Genomic DNA, 17,347 nt, shown 5'->3' with positions numbered 1-17,347 from the left:
CTGCTGCCCTGCACAGTTTCAGCAGAACAATAGTGACATCATGGAGTGAAATGTTTGTGACACTGATATGCTCTTTGGTTACAAGAGCCCTTTTTTTCCCCTTCTACAGCACAGAACTGCCCATGACAACAAGATTCTCCCTGACCAGATTCCCAAAGGTCTTAGGGCAAAAAAGCTTCTGTTTTTCTTTCTCCTGCTCTTTGGTTATATACAGGAAGCTCCACATTGGGAAATCAGGTTCCTTTTGTTATATAGAACCTTCATTACAGCAGTTATGGTGGGAGTTGTTTCACCAAAGAAAAGCACTGTGTGGCTTTCCCCAGAGCTGGTTAAATCTTTTCAATGCCACATCCCTCCAGAAGCAAACCTGACATATTTAGCTGTGTTACCAGCATCGGCAGCTAAGCTGCTCCATGAAGGCTGGCTTTGTTTGCCATGCACCTCTGTTCACGATCTGCCTGCTCTCCCATCTGGAAAGCTGAGAGGTCGGGAAGAGTGATGTGTTGCAAGCGCAGCTGGGTCTTGCCTCACCAACAGCATCAGAGATGAGATTTGCCTGAAACATCAGTGGGGAGTGCCCAGCAAGAGGCTGCTGGCCACTAGCTGGGCGCCCACCTCTGCTGGGCGCTGGTGAGCACCAGGCCCAGCACCTCACCTGATGGTGACACACTGGCTTTCAGGTAGCTGGTACGTGGCCCAGCTGGCATGGTAGGCCCAGCTGGCCATGGCGAACATGTGGGGTGACAGCGTGCCCTGTGGGGGAGAAGTGATGGAGAGGTGGTGATGGGGCTGGGGGGCAGTGGGGGGTGGTGGGGACACACCTCTCTCTCGTACAGCAGCAGGGGCCGGAAGGGGTTCATGGTGATGAGGATGTCCCGACATGGGTCTGGTGGAGGGGGGAGAGCCCGTCAGCCAGGTGCCCACCGCTCCCAGGGCACTCACATAGATCTGCAGCTGCAGGAACTGCTCCTGCAGCCTGGGCAGCAGCCTCACCTCACCCATCTCCGCCAGGTCCCACAGCAACAGCCTGCTGGACAGCCAGCAGGGCGAGGGCGGCGATTCCGCCCCTCTGCTCTGCTCTGGTGAGACCCTCCCTGCAGTGCTGCGTCCAGCTCTGGAGCCCTCAGCACAGGAGAGACATGGAGCTGTTGGAGCAGGTCCAGAGGAGGGCACAAAAATGACCCGAGGGCTGGAGCACCTCTCCTATGACGAGATGCTGAGAGAGGTGGGGTTGTTCAGCCTGACGAAGAGAAGGCTGGGGGAGAACTTACTGAGGCCTTTCAGTACTTTAAGGGGGCTTATAAGAATGGGGGGGACAGACTTTTTAGCAAGGCCTGGTGTGACAGGACAAGGGGTAATGGTTTAAACTAAAGGAGGGTGGATTTAGACTGGATATAAGGAAAAAAATTTTTACAGTGAGGGTGGTGAAACACTGGCACAGGTTGCCCAGAGAGGTGGTTAATGCCCCAACCCTAGAAACATCCAAGGCCAGGTTGGACGGGGTTCTGAGCAACCTGATCTCGTTGAAGATGTCCCTGGTCGCTGCAGGGGGGTTGGACTAGATGGCCTCTACAGTTCCCTTCCAACCCAAACCATTCGATGACTCTACCCCCGCTGCCTGCCTCCCCGCTCCGGGCCCGCCCCGGACCCGCCCGCCGGGGCGGGGCCGCCCGTTTGAACGCGGGGCGGCGGCGGGGCCCATCAGGTAACGGGCGGCGGGGTCTGCCTGACCCCACGCGGGGCCGGTGGCGAGGGGGCGGCCCGGGCTGAGGCCGCTCGCGGGTCTCGCTGCGGTGGCCGAGGAGCTGCGGGGTCGGCGGGTGTGCGGCGGGGTGCTGAGCGGCCGCCCCGCCGCTCTGACCCGCAGCCCGGGGGTGGGGGGGCCTGGAGGCCCTCGCACGGGTCTGGTGAGCCGGGGAGACACCCCATTGCAGCGCCGAGCCGCCCTGCGGGTGGGAGGCTGCTCTGCTCCGGTGTGAGCCGTTTTAAAGCGAGGAGCAGGTAAGAGCCGCCCGGAGGCCTCCGAGGCCGAGCCTTCCTGCAGCCTTTTCCACAGAAGCCACCGTTCTCAGGCGGGATGTGGAGCTGGGTGGCCCGTGGAGCTGGCCTGTGGGGCGGTTAGCGCCCCTGAGACACCAAGAGCAGCTATCCTGTGGTAATAAAGGGATATTTTTGGAGGATATTCAAAACAGATCACTTAGAAATGTTGTGGGGAATAACGCTAATGGGGCATCACAAGGGGCTTACCTGTACAGAAAGTATTCAGCTACTTCTGAGTCTGAGAAGAAAGAAGTGAGCTGGAGTGCCCCTGTCGCCATTAGGTGTATTTTCTTGTCTGTCCGTGGGCTCCAGATGACTCTCACCCTACAGACATGAGATAGTTAGAATGTGATATATTTTGGGACAATGGGAGTGTTTGCACTGCTTTATGCAAGTGGGAGATGGTCAAACCTGGTATAATTTTTTTTGTCTCTGTTTTTTTTTTAATTATTTGTTAAAAGAAGTTGGGCAGGAGAATGAAAGCCATGACTACAGCCTACCCTGGCTAAAGGTGCTCTCTGAATGGTAGCATTTTAGTCTCTTATTGGTGAGTACTTTGCAGCTGCACACTAACACTAAGCTCTTGCATGGTATTCCCTGCAGTCCATCCCCATCTGCAGGGGTGCCAGGTCTGCCCTGCTTGACCAAGACATGGCCTCGGCTAGGCTTGAGGTTGTGTTGTGAGTAAATAAGAGGATAAACCTCTGGAGAAGCTCCTGCTACTATAAAATACTGCATGTGTCCCTCAGCTCTCAGGCCTTCTGCTAACTCATTATATGAGTATTGGTAGTCATTTGATGTGAAAGTTTTGTTTCAGATATTGGTTTAGATGTCTGAAATGTCTCTGGGAGACTGTATTTGACAACTTGCCTTCTCTAAGATGACACATCTTTCTGTATTAGAATAGCTTGTCTGCGTGGGAGCAGAACTTTTGTGGAGGTAGCTCAGCTTCCAGAGAAACTGCAGACTTCCCACCGTGGCAAGTGTGGAACAGCTTGCGCTGCCTTTTGATCAATTTAACAAACTTTTTGATCAGTTTAGCAATATTTAACCGGTGCTCTGCTAACAAATATGTCTTTTTCTGAGAGAGGGTGATAAAAGAGGGAGTGTTTTTCTCCCTAACAAACCCGTGATGCTCTTGCAGAAGAGAAGAGCAGCAGTGAAGCTGGTTAATAAGTGGATAGTGTGATTCACAGCAGTTGCTCAGTGTCTCATCTCTGGAACCACAAATTACTGTTAGAAAGTGACAATGCAAACCGCTTGCTTCTCAGAAACCTCCATGGGAAAACAAGCAAGACTGGTCTCTTTCTTTTTCTCCCTTTCCCTTCCCAAGACAAATCTTATGGCTGTTTTCTACTACCTGCAGTACCTCTTCCACCCACTAACTTCCTTGGGTTTATTGAGAATTTTGCACAAAGAATGGGGCAAAGCACAGGAAGCAGCGGCTTGTGAGTGGGATTGTACACCTGAGGTTTGCTTACACATGTATCGTAATGGGCTGCTTTTGCTTTCACAGTCTGGTCTTTCTAACACTGTTCTTCTGGTTGATGCAGGGCTCCTGTACCCACGGTTGGAATGCAGAAGGAAACTGTTAGTAATGGTTGCTAGCAATTGACTTCCCATCTTCATATTAAAGCGTAGGGTTTGTAGCTCAGAACCTTACCCTGTGGCATAGGTTATTCTTTTGTTGTACGTCCATCTCTCCTGGCTCTCTAGGATTGGTTACCTTCCTGTATACTAGCCCTGAGGCTGCTATGAGTGACTCATCCTTGGTGTTTATGGCTGGAACAAACACTGTAGAAGAGCAGAGGGCTCGCTGGGAGAGAAAGCGCAGCCGGACAGCTAAAGAGCTGCTGGAAACTGAACACAAATACCTTGAGCAGCTGGATTTGGTGGTCACAGTGAGTATTTCAGCCCTTGTGATATGTGGATACCTTCAGGCAGTGCACAATTATTTGTGTTGTCATGGGGAAGGGTCAAAAGCAGGACTTTGAAGCATTCCTACTGTGTGGGACAACTGCTGGGGCTGAAAGGTGTTTTTTGTTATTATTCTTTTACCTCCTCTGTAATATCCGATAAGTTGTGGTTTTGGCCCCTTGGATTTGGTCTGTCCACAGACATAAATCTTTAAGCTTGACTGTATAGGGGAGTCGCCTTAAGATACCCGAGATGTGTGAAACATAGGGACACACAGGAAAAAGATTATTAACAAGGTGGTGTAAAACAGCTGCATTGAGGAATACTGAAATAGACTGTATCAGTGCTGTAGTGCTGTTCCATGTTTACAGTTATGGTCAAAGTAACCAAGAAGGCTTACATCTGATGATAGATATCTTATGTAGGCATTCACCATATTTGATATCCTTTCGAGCTAAAGAGTGTGCAGGCTACAACTTCTTGCTTCTGCTTTGTGCCACAAATCACGTTTGACCGACCTGTGAATTTTAGCACTTCGAAATTCTTTTTTCCTACTTAGTTCTTCGTGACAATTTTAAAGGCCAAAGGGACACTGAATCCTGCTGTGTTGGAAACCATATTTGGACCCCTGGAATCCATATATTCAGCCAGCCAGTAAGTGAACACACTGATGTGATTCCTGTAATTATATGGGGAGGACCCTATATTGATGAGAAAGTAAGATTTCAGGCAATAGAGCTTAACAGCTTGTAAACCAGGCATTCAATTCTAGTGCTGCTAGCCTTGGTGGCATTTGCAGGTGTACCCAGGAAACTGCTGATCTGTATTCACATATCTGGATGCCCAGTTGCTCTCTGGATAGTGATTTAAACCTAGTAAGTCTGCTCTTCCGAATTTTTAAGGGATGTTTTCTGTAGCTTACTCTGTGACCACCAAACATATCTGGCACAGAAACTGGGTGTGAGGTGGAGACTGACAAAGGAAGGTCAGCATAGGAGTGAATGAGAGGGCACTGTGAAAATTCCATCAGTAATGTACCCCTCATGAGCTATCTTTGCCTCTTGTGCACAGTGTTCTGTCGCATCACCTGGAGAGAGGGAATTTGGGACCAGGACTGGAAAATTTCTGTCAGAATCTAGAGCTTTATGGCCACTACACTGAGAATTTTGAGCAGGCAAATAAAACCTTGAAGGTAAATATCTCCTTTATTCTTCCTGTTCTTTCTTCCCTCTCTTTCTGCGTTCTGGGAAACAGCTACATCCTTCCCTTTTTTTCTTCTGTTTCTGGAGTGATCAGTTTTCTTCCTCCTTCTGGGCTGCCCCTATTTTCTCGGTCTTCCTGCTATAATCGAATGGTGAAAATTTCTTTACTTAATTAGAGCTTCAAATTTTTGAAGCTTGTTTCAGGTATCTGTGTATGTATGTGCATACACTGAGTACAGCTTTCTCGGAGTTCTGTGTTTATGCCCGCTCATCCTTGGCTGGCAAGCCTGGAGAGTTTGCAGGAGGAACACTAGGGGTCAGTGATCTCTTTCTGGAGAATTATCAGGTCTCCTAGTCTTTCCCACTACCACAGATGTATCCTAACAGTGGGATTTCCTTTTTCTTGGGATTTCCCGATTTATGTTCTATGGTAGAAGAAAACTTTTTCCTTCCCACTTACCTCTCAAAATACAATCTGTCTTCCAAGAAATTTCAGAAGGATATATTTTTCTTTCAAAGTCCTGACAGCTGTGTCTAGAATTTAAACCACCCGACTTCTGGTTTTTGTCTGTGTTTTGTTCCCAGCTGCAGGATGTACTGGGATGTTTCCCCTCTTTTCTGTCTACATGCATATATTCACATTTTTGATTTCCTAAGAGAAAAACCCATTTTGGATACTTATCTTGATGTGATGGGAATGCAGGGCTGCATTGCTTTGTCTTGAAATGAGTGGCAAAAAGCCACAGGTGGACTCCTTGTCTCCTTGTTTTCCTAAGTGTGTCTCTTTTTTTTTTTTTTTTTGTCCTTTATTTCCATTTTCTGAGTATACTAGCTTCATACTGCTGTGCATGTATGAAGAGGGGATATTGCTTCCATTACCTGCTGCGAAGTGGTGGTCAGGAGAAAGGGAATTGCTCGCCCATGGCTACAAAAGAAGTTGTTGATGCTTGTGTTCAGGACTGGAGTCCTAAACTGTAAGAGTTCTAAGAGTTTCAAGCTCTGGTACAGAGTAGAGCATATATTTCTTTCTATAGTCTCAAAGCTATATACCTTTTCTGCTGCATACAGGAGCAATTGAGGAAAAATAAGGCATTTCGACGGTTTAAGAAACTCCAGGAGACTCGACCTCAGTTTCAAGGGAGGAAGCTAGAGGATCTTCTTCCTTTGCCCCTGCAGAGGCTGCACCAGTAAGTAAGCAATTCTAAGTCTTCAAGATGTTAAACAAGAGGAAAAAAGGAACGTAACAGTGTCTTGGTTGCTGTGGAAGGTGAAGTTGCTTAATGTGTCTCAAAATCGGAGCATATAGACAGCAATGGAGAGACCCGAAGGTGTGCCTGGGAAGTGGACTCAGTGTATGTGGACAGGGGATGATGCAGAACAGTAGCTGTGTTTAGCCCTGGCTCCTAAGATCTTCACCTAGCCCTCAGGCAGAATTGAAGTGGGGGCTTTTTGTCATCTCTGTCAGCTACTGAAGTTAGCTCCTGAACAAAAGCAAGCTGTCAGAAGTGCTGCAGAAGTAGTGTTATCTGCCAGAGATGGTCTTGCTCCACTTTCATGTGGATTGCTGACCTGGAGCATGGTGACTCTCCTTTCTTGTAGATGGTTGCTTTTTGGAGAGAGAAGAGATTGATGAACACGGGGGAGCTTGTGTCCCCTCTCAGGTTATCAGGGCCATATGCCTTCCTCAGTTTTTGTGCGTTTCCCAGTTCTCAGTTGTCTGAGCCTGGACAGATCCAGTCTAGATTGCTGCATTTCCCCCTTGAGGCATCCTTTGAAGAGGCAGGCTGACTCAGGAGCTGCCCTTTGTTGGGGAGGATATGTGGGTAATACAGAGCACAGATAGTTTGCTGGGAACCCAGCTGCTGCTGCCATAGATTGTGTAGCTGCTCTTCAACCATGTTCCTGGTGAGGCTGCAACTTGAATGCTATGTTCAGTTTTGGGCCCCTCACTACAAGAAGGACACTGAGGTGCTGGAGCGTGTCCAGAGAAGGGCAACAAAGCTGGTGAAGGGTCTAGAGAGCAAGTCTTATGGGGAGCGGCTGAGGCAGCTGGGGTTGTTTAGTCTGGAGAAGAGGAGGCTGAGGGGAGACCTTATTGCTCTACAGCTACCTGAAAGGAGGTTGTAGCGAGGTGGGGGTTGGTTTCTTCTCCATAGTTACAAGCGGTAGGACGAGAAGAAATGGCCTCAAGCTGCGTCAGGGGAAGTTTAGGCTGGATATTAGGAAAAACTTCTTCACCGAAAGGATTGTCAGGCATTGGAATCGGCTGCCCAGGGAGGTGGTGGAGTCTCCATCCCTGGAGGTATTTAAAAGAAGGGTAGACATGGTGCTTGAGGATATGGTTTAGTGGTGGACTTGGCAGTGATAGGTTAGCAGTTAGACTTGACGATCTTAAGGGTTTTTTCCAACTTTAACTGTTCTATGGTTCTAAAGCAAGTCTGAGAGATTGATAGCATCGTTTCTTTGAAAATAAGTCAGAATGAGCAGTCTTTCAGGTAGATTTATGTAACCTTTTTAGTCAGCTTGGCAGATATAAACATAAGCTTTCTTTTTACTGTAATTCTTTGGCTCGTTCCTTTAAATTTGTAAAATAGCATTGTATTTGTTCCTGTCCAACTGTTTGGAAAAATGGTGGCTTTTTAACAGAAGGTCTAATTTTTTCATTAGTCTCTCTTTCATGTTTCCTCAAAACTCTGTTACATATGCTGCAGGTCATATGACTTCTGTCAGTTCATGAATCTATACAATGTGATATTTCTTCTGCCATTTCAGAATGAAAATAGTTTTACTTTATTGGGAAAAAGCATTTGTGGAGATCTGGTCCTGACTGGTAAAGGCTGGTGAGGAAAAAAGAAAAAGGCAGCTCTTAGTTCTTATAGAAATGCCTTTATTTTCTTGTGTGGGCAGGAGACATATGGTATGAATGCTACCATTCAGACATAAAAAATAAATAGTTCAAAGAGAAATTAGTCTGTTATTGAAGGCATTTTTATGTGAATGCTAAGATAGTTTCATGAACTTAAGTAATATGTGGTTGCTTTTCTCAGATCTCCAGGAAATGCCAAAGGCTTGCAAGTATATAAAATACTTGGGTTAATTTAGTTGATAAATTTGAAGATAAAATGAACATGATCAAAGAATTGTGACCAAAACCTGCTTGGGTAGGCTTAGAGGTGTATACTCCATCTCCTGGCAGAGTGTTATTGATCATTCTGTCACTAACAGGAGATGCTTTTGTAAAATAACTTTTTGGGAAATAAACCTGCTCTCTCTATCTTAGGTACAAGCATTTCCTCAGAGACCTACTGGAGAACACCAGCCCAGACAGTACTGAGTACCAGAAACTCACAAGTATGATTCCACCTGTAGATGCTGGCACTCGGATCAGAGTTAGCCTTCTTGCTATTAATATTTGGATTCTTGTCCTCTGTCTACTTTCACATGAAGAAAAATCTTCTTCTCTCTGGGGTTCTAGTGGATTACTGTTTGCCTCCTCTATCTTGGGCAAGATGTCCCTGAGAACACACTGGGAATAAAAATGTAGAGTAACTGACTGGGAAAGTGGGTTAGGTCAGAGAAATGGCAGCTCTACTTTTTACAGTGAGGGTGGTGAAACACTGGAACAGGTTGCCCAGGGAAGTTGTTGATGCCTTACCACTGGAAGTGCTCAAGGTCAGGTTGAATGGGGCTTTAAGCAACCTGATCTAGTGAAAAATGTTTCTGCCTATGGAAGGGGGGTTGGACTAGATGATCTTTAAACACTCCTTCCAGCCCAAACCATCCTATGACTCTATTGGTCATGCGCCTCAATTTTCTAGCATAATTCATGTCTTTCATGACACATCTACTAGCAGTTAACATGACTTGTGGGGCACTTTTCCTCTTCTTGCTTCCAGGTTCAGGAAATTATTCATCTGTCTAGTGTTTGACTGGCAAATAAATGTTTTCTAGAACTGTAGAAGTGTTGGTTGGAGAGAGGCCTCTGGAGGTCATCTAGTCCAATCGCCTGCCAAAATTACTGAATAAATCTGTTGTTGATATTTGGTTTAAAACATTTGCTTCTTAGTTTCATCTTACCTTTTCACAGCAAGATAGATAAGGCATAATACGTACTCATTTGTGATAACTTCAGAATATGCTGCTGTAATTTCAGAGGCTGTGAAATCTATTTCTGAGGTATCTCGGTGGGTCCAAGACATCATTCATAAGAGAGAGAACTCATTGCAGCTACTTCGGGTTCAGAAACTGCTCAAAGGACAGAAGACCCAGGTTTTGACTCCAGGTGGGTCTTACTGACAGTTCCCTGTTTTTCTTCTGCTGAGCTGAGATAACGGGAGATATACCTGTCTTCATCTCTGACTCAGCTCATATTAACTGGTTTTCCCCTTCTGCCCAAACTCCATAGACAGGTGGTGAAGGAATATAACTAGTAATTCAAGCCCTGGTTTGTTTGTTTTTTTTAATGAAGAATTTTTGAGTAAGGATAAGCAGCAGCTTAATTCCCTGATGTTCAGATAGAAGTTGGTGATATGTAGTTAGAAAGTTAGTAATGGGAACCTAAGGAGGTCAGGGGTGTAAGTCCTGAGTGAGAATGTAAGATAGATATCACATAATTTTGGAAGAGTATAAGCAGTGGTGGTGTTCCTACTCCACTGCAGGAACCATAGATTTCTGAGTGTGAAGGTCCCAAGGACTGTGGTGTGTTTTACCTTAAGCTACAAGCTTCATGGACTTCTGCTCACACCCTTCACATGAAGAGTCTTTTTACCTGCATGGTTAAACTGTGCCAAAAATCAGAGTGTTTCTCTTAATAGCTGAGATATATAAAGTTACAGTCATTGGCATATAAGGTTGTCTAATTGGATAACAGGCTTTTTTATGACCTCTTGTGTGACTGCATGCTCTCTGCACCGAGAGCACACTCCAAGCTATGTATGGAATATTGTGAGAAATGTGTCCAGTTTGGGCAACTATGAAGTAGTCACTTGAGGCTCCCTGTGTGCCCTCACTAAACACTGCTATTGCAGAGGTCATCTAGAAACAGCGCGGCAGCTGGAGAGGAGTGTTAAAGTCACTATGTGTAAAGTTCTCTAAGGCACACCACCAGGTATTTGTGAATGTGGCTGTAATTCACACATGGGGATTTTGGGGTGAAAAAAAAATCCCCAAGAGGAATGGTGGGGAGAATTGGAAGAGTAAAAGTAAGAAAACTTGTGGTTGAGATAAAAGCAGTTTAACAGGTAAAGGAGAAGCTCTGCACACCAGCAAAGCAAAACAGTGAATCCATTCACTCCTTCCCATGGGCAGGCAGGTGTTCAGCCGTCTCCAGGAAAGCAGGGCTCCATCACGTGTAACAGTTACTTGGGAAGACAAACACCATCACTCCAAACATCCCCCCTTCCTTCTTCTTCCCCCAGCTTTATATGCTGAGCTTGACAACATATGGTATGGAATATCCCTTTGGTCAGTTGGGGTCAGCTGTCCCGGTTGTGTCCCCTCCCAGCTGCTTGTGCATCCCCAGCCCACTCGCTGGTGGGGTGGGGTGAGAGGCAAAAAAGACCATGATGCTGAGCACTGCTTACACAGCAATAACTAAAACATCCCCGTATTGTGAACGCTGTTTTCAGCGCAAATCCAAAACAGAGGCCCATACTGACTACTATGAAGAAAATTAACTCTACCCCAGCCAAACCTGTACAGGTAAAAAAAGAGTTTGTTTATCAGACGTTACAGTTCTCTAAGATGCTCAGTCAATGGGCAGATTAATTTACAATTCTCTTTCCCATTCTTCATAGAATCCTTTTGGGGATGCTGGATGAAAGGGGGCTAACTCAGGTGTGCTCTGCTTATACTGAGCATGAACATGAGGAGGGGTGCCTGGGCACATTGGGCTAGTGCATAAATAAAAAGGTAAATCAGTTATCGTGAATGACAGAACTAAAACCCCACAGCAAAAAGGCCCAACCCCAAAACAGTACAGCTAGACCAGCAATAGCCCTCTTTTGAAAATGTTGGGTCTGGTTTGGGGTGTTTTTTTTTTTTGGCCTCTGAATATTCTGAGACATCTGGTAGGACAAATGTTGAGCTGGAGTAAAACAGGTACTAATGAATGTGAGAAGCAGAAAAGTAAGAGGCAGCTGGGGCTTGCCAGAAGCAAGCTAGTTTTTGCAGAATGGTTAAGATTGAGTCCTGTTACTAGGAGAGAAGAGGTAAGAAAACATAATGCTATAGACTCAGAATAAGGGAGTAGCTTTGGAGTTGGATATCTCATAGTTGGCAATGTCTCTGAGATGCACTGTTCCCAATGAGAAGAGACCCTGCTTTCCTTGCTGCCTTCTGTGTACAGGGCAAATACCATCTTAGCCAGAACTGCCTCCATAACATAGCAGTGTTCTGTCATCCCTAGCTTCCCTACAGATATTTCCTTGCTCTTGTGTTACAAAAATTCCCTAAACCATGTGCGCCTGGGAATCCTGAACACAGATCTATATCCCAAGACTTCCTGCACAGTCTAACTCAGACTGTATGCCAGGGAGTCTGATTACAGCTTAGCCTGAAGGAAACAGTCCCCAGACAAGCCTCATGCTGGGCTTCCCTTCCATTTGTTTTTTTAAACTTGGACTGGTTCCTGCACCTCACCCTTCTCTTTCTCAGTTTCTTATTCAGGTAAGATGAGTGGTTCCTGTGGAGTAAGCTAAGCAGGAATTCACTTGCCTCTATGTTTTGTGATGGTAGCGTACCAAATAAGACACAATCCATAATTAAAACAAAATTGTGTTGTTTTCTAAAAGGTACCTATTACCTCAGCCAGAAGCTAAGGCATGAAAAACAGTGACTGAAATTCTGTGGCAGGTGTTTCCCAGACCAGGCCAGATGTCAATATCTTATTATGGCTTTCAATTTTTATAAATAATCTGTTGGCAGGTGTCTTCTTAATTCCCAGGAGTTGATGGCTGTCTTGTACAATAATCCTTCTAGTTAGATGCACTGCTTTAATCAAACCATTTTGTGTAGATGCTATTTTTAAAATTGCTGCTTACAGCTAGGTTTATCAAATGGTTTTAATTTTTCTCCTGCTGATTTCTCTGCCTTTTATTTTATTTCAGTTCATTTCATGGGTAGATGACACTGGACTCTATTCTGTAAGAGAAGGTTGAGAAGGTTGCCTATTCAGACCTTCCTTCTTAATATGTTGTATTGTATCCCCTTTGCCATCTTCTCATGAGAACGACTATTTGCATTCTGTAACCTGTTAACTACTGGAGGTCCATATACAGTTAGATGACCTGTGAAATGTGGGTGTGTTTTTTTTAATTGCACGCACAAACAAACAAAACAAGAGAAACATCCTAAGTTTTTAATATTTATTATAACTTCTGTTTCACCAGTAAAGACAAACCATTGGGCAACACAATTTAAGATAGTTCATTGTATGTTTTCTGAAGGCTTATGTTAATTTAAAGGTATGCATACCATTTTCAAACCATGTTTTTGTTCTGGTCTGTTTAAACAGACTTGCATATCATAATATGATCTTAATTAACATAGTAGATTTATAACAGCTTCAGTCTGCTCCTCATATACTGAAAGTTTTGCACTGATTACTGCTTCTTCATGGGTGCTATCAGTGCTGATGAGCTGGCCCCAGTTGATACTAGGTGCTTTCTAGTGGCTGGAAATGTTGTAGAACCTGGTAACCTTCAAGGGTAGCTCACTGTACTCCTGGATTTTTTTGTTTTGTTTTGCTTTGTTTTTTTCCCAATGATCATCTGACAACTGTCTTTATTTCCCTTGGGTGCCTAGGGCGCTGGTATATCCGGGAAGGCTGGCTTTTGGTGGTGCCTTCAAAGGGAGAAGAACTGAAGCGCAGGATGTTCTTCCTATTTTCTGATATCTTTATTGCAACCAAGCCCTGCCACCCACTGCACCTGCTGAACTCGAACAAACTGGCATGCGAGGCTGTCTACCCGCTTCACCAGTGCACAGTAGATAAAGTGTTTGGCCACACGCAGAGCCAGGGAGGGCTCCTCAGTGTAAGTCTTCCTGCTTCTGCCTGGCAGAAGCATCAGTGGAGTCAGACTTGTGAAGCAGGTCTCTAGCAGTCTCAGCTGCAGCAGGACTGAGATGGTGAGAGGTGACAACAGGAAATGCAACGAACTAGTCTGAGTTAGGAAAACTGTTCTCTTCTTGGGTGATGTAGGTCCTCTTCCCTTCACGGTGTAGGCCTTCCAGAGCACTCTGGGGTACAGGCTGCTGTTTGCTTCACTGAGCTCAGGTGAGGAGGGTTTGATAAGACTGACGTGCCCTCAGCAGAGCATGTATTTGGGGGGCAGCCCCACAGTCAGGTGACAAGAAATACACAGCATTACAGTGACTGTAGACTGAGCTTACAGAAAACCCTGAAAAACAGAGAATGAAGAAAGATGTGGGTATTATCACAACAGAATTTGCTTGTGCATCTAATGCCCTGAGGGCTGCAAGGTCGTTGACTGGGACTGGTGCCTTAGGTAGGGGTTTCAAGTTCAGGTCTTCCTAGGTCAAGGAAGGTCTTGGCAATCACCCTGGGCAAGTTGTGATCTGTAGATGATGGTAGTGGAAGGACCCCTATGGGCAGCTTGGGGTAAGGGACAAAACGGGATGAAGATGTGCTGAGAGCTGTAATTGCCCACTTCCAAACACCCTATTAAGTCAAAGTGAGCTGTCATCTGTGGCTGAAAGGAATGGAAGAATCTGGCACTTGCTCTGTACTGTCCAGCCTCTGGCCTCTCCCAGTACCAATGTTCAATTTTTCTATCTGGGGAAAAAAAATGGTGGAATTCAGCATGCAGGGCTGAACTGAGTTCAGTGGTGATGGCTCTGCTTTTTATCAGAGTTGCTGCCTTGGTTGGGAATGCCACAAAGTGGTACAAGATTCTGTTTGCCTTTCAGCTTTCCTTTCCACACAAGACACTGTTGTTGATGTCCAGCGACCAAGAAGATATTAATGACTGGTATTGGAGTCTTACAGCTGCAGTCAGGTAGGTATCTATTATCCAGAGGTGGAAGGGCTGAGGGAAAGGTGGGGGGAACATAAAAATGATCATATGGACCTGAGTATTTGCATTATTACATCGTTAAAAGGCTGGTAGAGAAGACCTGACTCTGGCAGCTGTGATAGAAGGGAGTAGTAATTACAGATTTCATGTATTAACAGTGAACTTTCCCTTTGTTTTGCTCTACAGGCAGATGAAAATCTGACTCACCTGAGTACAAGACAACCTGGTAGGACTACCGCCCCTCTTGACAGAAGCCTACACAATCTTAGGAAATGTTCAAGGACATATAGTAGGCGAATAGCATTTAGAGGGACTACATGCTGTGCTTGTTAGGTGATGAATGCTTTGTCAGGTGTCCTAATCTTAATACAGCTATTGCAAAAAATAGGTATGCACACTAAGGATTTGTATATAAAAAAATCTGTATCAAGACTTGTCCCCAACTTAGCTTAGAAGCTTCTAGCTTTTCTACAGTTTTTTTCCCCCTCAGATTATTAATTTAAGGACAAGTAGAAGAGAGGCTGACTTGCTTTCCCTCATGAAATGTTTTAAACAACGCTTTCTAAATCAGTGTTTTCACATTTGTTTACGTGTATGTCTACCTGCTCTTGCTTCTGGGTCCTTTCATCAAAACAGATGTTTTGGGTAATGTGGATTTTTTGGGTAATGGTAACGTGGGCATAACACTGTGTTTTCAGCTGGTACTACAGGGCCACAGGAATCTTCCTCCCTTGACATATTTTTATTATTCATATCCTTGAGTTTTCTACCAAAAGAGTTTGACAGTTATTGTTCCTCTTCCTCCAAGAATGTGACAGGTGGGCAGATCAAGGGAAAATGGTTTAGTGGTTAAAGTCCTACCTCTCAGTTTCTCATCAATCCCACAGAAAAGTTAATCTGCTGAACTATCTGAAATAAACTGGTAGGTAACGTAGACTTATGCTTATCAAGCAGCATTCACATTTCTGATCTGAATCCTAAGAGATTATGCAGATAAAGCAGCCCTTGCCTTTGCCTTCAAGGTATGCAGCAGCCTGGTAACTTTGAAATGCTTGTGGCCAGCAGGAGCAGGGGGGTGCTCGTCCCCCTGTACTTAGCACTGGTGAGGCCGCACCTTGAATATTGTGTTCAGTTTTGGGCCCCTCACTACAAGAAGGACACTGAGGTGCTGGAGCTTGTCCAGAGAAGGGCAACAGAGCTGGTGAAGGGTCTGGAGAGTAAGTCCTGTGAGGAACAGCTGAGGCAGCTGGGGTTGTTTAGCCTGGAGGCGGCTGAGGGGAGACCTTATCACTCCCTACAGCTGCCTGAAACAAGGTTGTAGTGAGGTGGGGGCTGGTCTTTTCTCCCAAATAACAAGCAATAGGATGAGAGGAAACACCTTCAAGCTGCGTCAGGGGAGGTTCAGGATGGACACTAGAAAAGACTTCTTCACCGAAAGGGTTGTCAAGCATTGGAACAGGCTGCCCAGGGAGGTGGTGGAGTCCCCATCCCTGGAGGGGTTCAAAAAACATGGAGATGCAGCACTTGGGGACATGGTTTAGGAGGGCTGTGGGTGTTGGGTTGATGGTTGGACATGATGATCTTACATGTCTTTTCCAACCTTAATGATTCTGTAATGCTAAAAGCTTGGGCAGCACCTCTGCTCCTGATGCACAGGGAAAATCTCCAGAGAGCTACAGTCAGCATGGTCATCAATGGCTGGTAATGTGCCATGGTTCGGTTAACTAGGATGGAAGACCAATTTAAGGAAGAAGTATAGAGAAGGTATTATTCTTGAGTATTTCATTAAAACCTCAGCGTGGAATAATGTGGAATCTCTGCAGCAATAGCAGTTTAGTTCACCTCTTCTACTGAAGGGGAAAACATCTGTTTGAACAAGACACTAGGTCAACTGCAAAGAGGGCAATTTCAGGGTCATTAGAATCTTTAACTATTAAGGTCCATCTGAACACTGACCTTTTAGTAGTTTGAGTGTTTTGCCCCTCACTCCCCCCACCCCCCACCCCACACCCCCTTGTTTATTTTCTCACTGCAAAGTTTAAAGGACAGGGAACTGCTTGAGCAAGTCCAGTGGAGAGCTATGAAAATCACCAGGGGACTGGAGCATCTCTTATGAGGAAAGGTTTATTCAGCCTGGAAAAGGCTGAGGGGGGGCTGGGGGGTTTCATCAATACCTATATCTGAAAAGTGGGTGTCACGACAATGCGACTTCACTCTTTTCAGTGGTGCCCAATGACAGGCCATGGGGCAATGGGCACAAACACAGGAAGTTCCACTTAAACATGAGGAAGAACTTCTTTCCTGTGAGGGTGCCAGAGCAGTGGCACAGGCTGCCCAGGGAGGTTTTGGAGCCCCCTTCTCTGGAGACATTCAAACCCCGCCTGGACGCGTTCCTGTGCCCCCTGCTCTGGGTGTGCCTGCTCAAGCAGGGGGGTTGGACCAGATGATCTCCAGAGGTCCCTTCCAACCCCTGCCATTCTGTGATTCTGTGAATTCATTAAAACAGAAGTGGTACTGTGTGAGACATGTCCTGAAGAGAAAATTAACAAATTTAAGGTTCTTTAACATCACCTTTTTTTAATTGGTCTTTCTATACAGCTCACTACGTAGGATCACTCATTTGTCCTAAGTTTGTGAAACTTGGAGTGAGGAAGGCAGTATCTTTGGGTTTTTTAGGTTTGTTTTGGGTTTTTTTTCCTCCACTCAGAAGCTACAGCTAGGGCTTTCAAGTATTAGCTGTACTTTAAATCATAGGCAAAGCTAGCCATTTAAGTTCTTTATGCCCCAGTAGTTACAGCTCTCTAAAAAAGTTCTGGTACTCTCCCTTTTTATTCTAAGAGGTTAATACAGAGATTTCTTGCAACCTTGCACCTGAGGCTGAGATGTCTACCAAGAGCTTGGTATACGTAATTAATATTGCTGTGCACGTTTCCTCCTTATTATAATACAAGTCTATGTAGTACTGCCTCTTTTAAGACTTACCTCAGTGCTACCATCCTATGTTGCATTCAGTACTTCTGAAATAGCAAAATGAACTTTATTTTTCATTGCATTTCCTGCCCTGAAAGGCTGCACACTGGCTTCTAGAGAACACTAGCTCTGTCACAGTGAAGGGGAGAGGCTGCTCTAGAGAGTAGGGCTGGTGGACCAGAA

The 17,347-nt window shown here is 45.5% G+C and overlaps 1 protein-coding gene across 4 annotated transcripts; it reads left to right on the top strand.

The window, feature by feature from the left end:
* Nucleotides 1-1,636: 1,636 nt before the first annotated feature.
* On the top strand, nt 1,637-17,163 carry ARHGEF39 (Rho guanine nucleotide exchange factor 39). 4 transcript variants are annotated; one of them, XM_075079076.1, is made up of 11 exons: nt 1,637-1,705; nt 2,502-2,587; nt 3,757-3,941; nt 4,517-4,611; nt 5,029-5,149; nt 6,228-6,346; nt 8,440-8,510; nt 9,313-9,441; nt 12,963-13,192; nt 14,088-14,176; nt 14,381-17,163. In XM_075079076.1, exons 3-11 carry the CDS (start codon nt 3,795-3,797, stop codon nt 14,394-14,396), a joined length of 1,017 nt encoding a protein of 338 aa, XP_074935177.1. In that variant the 5' UTR covers nt 1,637-1,705; nt 2,502-2,587; nt 3,757-3,794; the 3' UTR covers nt 14,397-17,163. The 4 variants fall into 4 exon arrangements, with proteins under 4 accessions (XP_074935177.1, XP_074935176.1, XP_074935180.1 ...); XM_075079075.1 differs by lacking the exon at nt 1,637-1,705 and adding an exon at nt 1,712-2,001; XM_075079078.1 differs by lacking the exon at nt 1,637-1,705 and adding an exon at nt 2,018-2,155.
* The last annotated feature ends 184 nt before the right edge of the window (nt 17,164-17,347 follow it).

This window comes from Phalacrocorax aristotelis, chromosome Z, assembly GCF_949628215.1.
Source record: "Phalacrocorax aristotelis chromosome Z, bGulAri2.1, whole genome shotgun sequence".
In the NCBI taxonomy this organism is placed as follows: Eukaryota; Metazoa; Chordata; class Aves; order Suliformes; family Phalacrocoracidae; genus Phalacrocorax; species Phalacrocorax aristotelis.
The sequence above is the reverse complement of the archived record's forward strand: the minus strand, read 5'-3'. Positions and strand labels throughout refer to the sequence as shown.

What these genes read in the sequence shown, in the direction of transcription:
- ARHGEF39 (XM_075079076.1), top strand. Translation starts at nt 3,795, where the DNA reads ATGAGTGACTCATCCTTGGTGTTTATGGCTGGAACAAACACTGTAGAA. An exon ending in CCCCTGCAGAGGCTGCACCA is followed by an intron (nt 6,347 to 8,439) that starts GTAAGTAAGCAA and finishes TCTCTATCTTAG; the next exon opens with GTACAAGCATTTCCTCAGAG. An exon ending in GACCCAGGTTTTGACTCCAG is followed by an intron (nt 9,442 to 12,962) that starts GTGGGTCTTACT and finishes TTGGGTGCCTAG; the next exon opens with GGCGCTGGTATATCCGGGAA.